This window comes from Nematolebias whitei, chromosome 2 (assembly GCF_014905685.2).
Source record: "Nematolebias whitei isolate Nwh7 chromosome 2, NemWhi1, whole genome shotgun sequence".
NCBI lineage: Eukaryota > Metazoa > Chordata > Actinopteri > Cyprinodontiformes > Rivulidae > Nematolebias > Nematolebias whitei.
In genome coordinates this window covers 26495555-26501554 of record NC_056499.1, presented here as the reverse complement: position 1 = coordinate 26501554, position 6000 = coordinate 26495555, and the positions used below count along the sequence as shown (strand labels likewise).

At 39.6% G+C, this 6000-nt stretch overlaps 1 protein-coding gene across 1 annotated transcript in view; it reads right to left on the bottom strand.

The window, feature by feature from the left end:
• Positions 1-6000, bottom strand: part of LOC119426426 (transcription initiation factor TFIID subunit 4-like) — a 103357-nt gene that overhangs the window by 90598 nt on the left and 6759 nt on the right. The window contains exon 3 of the mRNA XM_037693991.1: positions 4164-4166. Within this exon, the coding sequence (XP_037549919.1) occupies positions 4164-4166 (3 nt within the window). The remainder of the gene's footprint in view (positions 1-4163; positions 4167-6000) is intronic.

Genomic DNA, 6000 nt, shown 5'->3' with positions numbered 1-6000 from the left:
TGCCAGATTATTGAAAGCCTCACAGCCAGTAAATTATCCAGCATTCGTTTGTTCCTAGTTTCTTCGTTTTTGACCACAGCTTCCCTCTTGATTCCTCGCTTTGACTTTGCCCCTGTCTGGATACCACGCTCTCGGCCTACATGGTACAACCTCGCTCTCCTCTTCGACCATGACTACGGATCATCCTTTTGCCTGTTCACACAGCTCCTGGCTCTCGACCCCTGCTACGTCCCTGGATTCTGTTTCCTGCCCAGCCCTCCAACGTTCTCTGTCTCAGTCCTGCTCCTGCCACAGAAGGTTAGTGTCGTGCACACCACCTCTCTCAGCTCCCGGAAACTTTTTGCAGTCACTAACCTGTCTGTCTTCATAGATTGGACCAGAACTGAGGCTCAGATCCTCCCCAGACGAACGCCTTTAATAAATAAAACCTTTTATTTTAATTTTGTCCTGAGTCAGGTGTTGTGCTGATCCATACAGACTCGTTACAATATTGGCCAAAAATCCAATATTGTGCATCCCTAATTTAAATCATATTGAGCAGAGATGTAAACATTTCTGTTGTACAGTATAAAGTAGATTAATACACAATGAACTTGAGTATTCATGTCAGTATTTAGCACTTTGTTCCTCTGATAGAATAGAGCACCTTGTCTCATACGTGCACATGCACAGACACGTAATCAAGAAGAGGCTCAATAAAACTTCCTGGCTGTTTGTCTGCTATCACCTCCATTGTTCAGGATTGCTCAGTAGGACCTCTGCCCCGACCTCTGACCCTCAGTTCACTGTTCACTAAACACCTCACAGACACATTCAAGTAAAGGATAAACTCCACTTGACTTCCACACAAATGAAAACCTTGCAGAGACGAGGAGAAATAAGGGAGCGCAGAAGGAAAGCAGTACGATAAACGGAGGAGGGAGTTTCCCCTCCACTTAAAGTTTTGTAGACCCAAGGAGTTGAGGGGAAGTGGGTGCATGGTAGATGAGTGCTGAGGGGATGGGGGTGGCAGTGGGTGCAAGGATGGGAGGTGGTAAGAGCCATGGGGTGCATCCTACCACCAGCTATGCCCCACTCACCCTCTCTCCCTGATTCACACACACCAGAGAACCAAAGTCTTGTTAGCTTTTTAAAATAATCAGGCAGTTGGATGATGAATGATTTAACAGGTATGGAAGGAAGGAAGCGCAGGATTTCTTCCGTTTCTCCCCTCAGGGCCGTAGGAAGAGTGACAGGCCGACAGAGGGGTTGAGCTCTGGGAATAAACACCATTCCCTTTCATTTCTCTGCCACTGCTTTTCCTGTCGAGTTGGCAACGCCGCAGCCCACTAATTTGTCAACACCATGACTGAGAGAGGCAACGACAGACTGCGACTCTCTTTGGAGAGGAGTGTCGTGATGGAGGCAGGTTAGCTGGCTATAAGCATTAAAGTGGGAGCAACTGGTTGTACTCACTTTATAACTGGTGGGCACCAGAGATCTAAAATCTTGTAAAGACTGACTGACAAACTTATTCATTTATTTTCTTTATGAAAATGTATTGATCCATCAGTCAGACTTGAATTTTAAAACAATGAGTTCTCTCTGTATCGAAGCAAAACTACATGAAAAAATAATTTAAAGGAAAATTTGCTCCCTGTTTTTCCTTAATTTGTACAGAAAATCTCAGGAAGTTAAACTTCTGGACATTTACTGCATTTTTTTTTTTACATTTCTCTAGTCAAATTATCCACATCTAAATAAACTGATTTGTTTTCACATTTATAGACAAACGTTTAACATTAAGAACAATGACATAAAATGTAAAAATCTCCCAGATCTCAAAATGATACAGGAATAATAAAAACAAAGCCATCAATGACAACAAATAAGTTAATAAAATAAGGAAATGCTGCCCTCTAGTGTCAGTCTTTTGTCTTCGCTGTGAACAAAACCACCACTAAATCCTAAAATTAAGATCTTGAATTAAAAATGTTATGGTAAGTTTGAGCACTAAAACAAACTAAGAAATTTAATTTAAAAAAATATCCGTAACAAATTACTTTTTCGTACACAATTTCATGCAGAGCAAAACTTAAATTCAAGATATTGTAGATTAGGACTAAGGGTAAAACAATCATATGTTTTACTTTTGTCAAACTTTAACCTATTATATTAAAAATGTGGACATTTTATTAGTCTTTAAACATAAAATCATACAACAGGAATGATAAAAGCAGATCCATCTGTTCGTATTTTTTGAACATTGTATGTTCTAGGTTCACTTAATACAACATTATTATTAGCTAAAACGACTTACTACGAAGACGAAAACAACAAAAGGTTTTTAGTAAAGTTACAAAGGAAGAATTTAATGCTCTGAGATTAATAACAGGGGAATATGAACAGAAGAAAAGATGCTCAGATATTAAACTGTGCACGTGATTTCCTGTGAATATAATGGCTATGCTGTTAAAGTTGACCTATTTGATTTCCTAAACAAACTCTGGGAGACTAAACATTTTTAATTCTTATCATTTAAATCAAATAAATTTCACAGGTGTGCACTCACCAACAAAAGCACAAGTTTGTTTTTGTTTTTTTAAACGAACGACGCATCCACAGGTGATAATCAGCAAATTCCTATTAATGATTCAGTAGCCTGTTAAATTTTGATGAAACGTCCCCGTGGAGTTATTAGGAAGCCCCGAGTTGTTAACTCATTAATTAATCTCAGTTTAATCTATGGATAAAATAATCAAGAATGTTCATTTGTTCTAATCACACGTTTTGAGATATTAATCACATTGCAATTAGGAGCTAGAACTAAGCTGTGCATTTAACGAGGTGGTGCCTGCAACGTGGACGATGTGAACAAACAGGATCAAAGTTTCTTGAATTTATGCACCCCAGTTATTTTTCACAAAAGATCCCCAACTGAGACGGTACAAGAGACTGAAGGATGTCCTAAATGTGACCTTGGTTGCTCTCCAGACCCAAAAACTGCTGCTTAACTTATAATATAACTAATTCAAGCTTATTGGAACTTCTTGTTCCTGTTCAGCTTTATTCGTGTAGATTTTTCATTTTTAGTTTACCGAAAAAGTCTACACATAAAACCAACATAAAACACCCAGACTGAGTTTATTTTTGCAGTGTTTATTTGACTTTTAACCATGGATGATTTGCAGATGTACCCGTCTCTTGCACAGTGATGGCTGGGTATGGGTACCAGCAAGCCCCTGTGACCAAAGAAGCAAGTAACGATAATGGATTGATAGATGGATGTTTCTGATTACGCTGTTCCCTAAGACTAGGTTCTCTGACACTTACAGTACATTCTAATAATATGTGCGTTTAGTGTATTTTACTTGCAGATGTAAATGTTTAACTTGGGCCAGGTGCGCCCGTCACCTGAGTTTTTTGTTTGTTTGTTTTTTTTTATGTGACATATACATTTAGATGATTACCGTAGATACATCTTGCAGGTACATCTGGATGCAGACTTTTTAAAATGTTGCAACAGAATTTTAATGTATACAGGAGCATCTAAAAAAATAAAAATGTAAAAAAATTCACATTTTTTTGTCAATCATTTCAGAAAGTGAAACTCGTATCCATTCATTCATCCATCCAGTTAATCTTAGTTCAGATTCATATCTTGGATCTTATTACTCTTTTTATATTACATTTTTAATGTTGGATGTAAGTGTGTACACAATTTCGTTCCACCACATGTACCACATGTGATGCGAATTATAAAGAAACTCTAGACTCTCTCCCTCTCTCTGACCATTATCTTCTGCTTATTCTGGTGTCAGGTCACAGAGCAGCAGCTTGAGCAGGGAGGCCCAGACATCTCTTTCCTCAGCCACCTCTTCCAGCTCTTCTGGGAGGACTCCACTGTTCCCAATTTATATAATGAAACTCAAATATTACATAAATTCGTTACACAGAGTGAAATATTTAATGCCTTTATTTATTGTAATTTTGGTGATTATGGCTTACAGATCATGAAAAAAAAACCTCAGTGTCTCAGAAACTTAGAATATTGTGAAGAGGGTCAATAATGTAAACTCATGGCGTCACACCTTAATCAGCTGATTAACTCTGAGACATGAACTACAAATGTCTCATCCTCAAGTGAAGCCACTCCTGAACCAGAGACATCAGAAGTGTCTTACCTGCTGAGGAGAAAAAGAACGGGACTGTTGCTCAGTGCTCCAATGTCCTCTTTTCACATGAAAGTACATTTTGCAGCTCATTTGGAAATCAATGTCTCAGAGTCTGGAGGAAGAGTCGAGGCACAGAATCCACGTTGCATGAAGTCCAGAGAAGTTTCCACAGTCAGTGATGGTTTGGGTTCATATCCTCTGCTGGTGTTGGTCCACTGTTTCCTGAAGTCCATAGTCAGCGCAGCATCTACCAGGACATGTTAGAGACTTCATGCTTCCTTCTGCTGAGGAGCTTTATGGAGATGCTGATTTAATTTTCCAGCAGGACGTGGCTCCTGCACACACTGACAAAGGTACCAGAAGCTGGCTGTGGAATATTCTGATTATCTGAGACACTGAGTTTTGGTTTTTCATTACTTGTAAGTTATAGTCATCAAAATGATAAGAAATAAAGACTGGAAATATTTCACTCTGTGTAAAATGAATCTATATCATAAATGAGTTTCATGTTCTGAAATGACTGACAAAGATATTGAACTTTTTCACGATATTCTAATTTTTTGAGACGCACGTATATTTCATGAGATGAAGTTACTTTTAATATTTTAATTCACGGAGAAAATATGTATATTTGCATTCAGAATTTTATATACAATCATCATGGTGATGGAGATCACATCCATCCAGGGCATTTCATGACTGATTTGAAGCGTGTGTTTATTTTTCTATGTTCAAACGAATACACACATACAGCTTTATTCATTTTGCTAAACAAGGACATGTTATGACCAGACGTGACAAAGATTGGGCTATCAAACACTGTACCAGCTGTCAAGCACGGTGTAGGTAGCATCATGCTGTGGTATTCTTACCTCAACCTCAAAACCAGGAAGACAAAAGAAATTATCATTGACTTCCAGAAGTCGAGGCCTGCGTTGCATTCAAGACTCACTATCTGTGGGGAAGAGGTGGAATGGGTCAAAAACTTCCAGTTCCTCGGTCAGCACATCTCAGAGGACCTGAGCTGAACTATTAACACCACCCACATCATCAAAAAAGCCCAGAAGCATATCAACTTTCTGAGGGCACTGAGGAAGAATAAACTTCCTCCACCTCTGCTGAGGAACTTCTACCACTGCACCATAGAAAGGGTCCTGGTGTGTGGATGTACAGTGTGGTATGGCAGCTGCACTGCAGAGGAAACAGCTCAGAGGGTCATTGGCTCCCTGCTCCCGTGCCTGCATGAGAGCTACTCGAGCCGTCAGCTCTGAAGGGCAACAAAGATCCTGAATGACCCCGTCCATCCAGGACACTCTCTGTTCACCAGACCTCCTTGTGGCAGGTTCAGACTCTGAACTTCAGAGTGATGCGAGCCCGCATTAACATGCTAAAGCTCAGCTTCTTCCCCACGGCGAGACTTTCGCAAGAGAGATGAATATTCTAAACATGAACAATCTGTTAAACATGACGGAACAAAAATATAAACACAGCACTGTTGCTTTTGCTCCCATTTTTCACGAGCCGAACTCAAAGATCTATGTACACAATAGGCCTTTGTCTCTCAAACGTCATTCACAAATTTAAGTTTATATATGTATTTATGTATGTTATGGACAACGAACACATGTGCGTTTTATTGATGGCATTTTGACTGCACAGAGATACCGAAAAGAAACCCTGAGGCCTGTTGTTGTGCCATTCATCCACGACCATCAACTCATGTTGCAGCACCATCAAACTTGAAACATCATGCTCTGTGACAAAACAGCACATTTTAGAGTGGCCTTTTATTGTGGTCAGCCTAAGGCTCGCCTGTGTGCAATAATCACGCAATCCTTTAATCAGC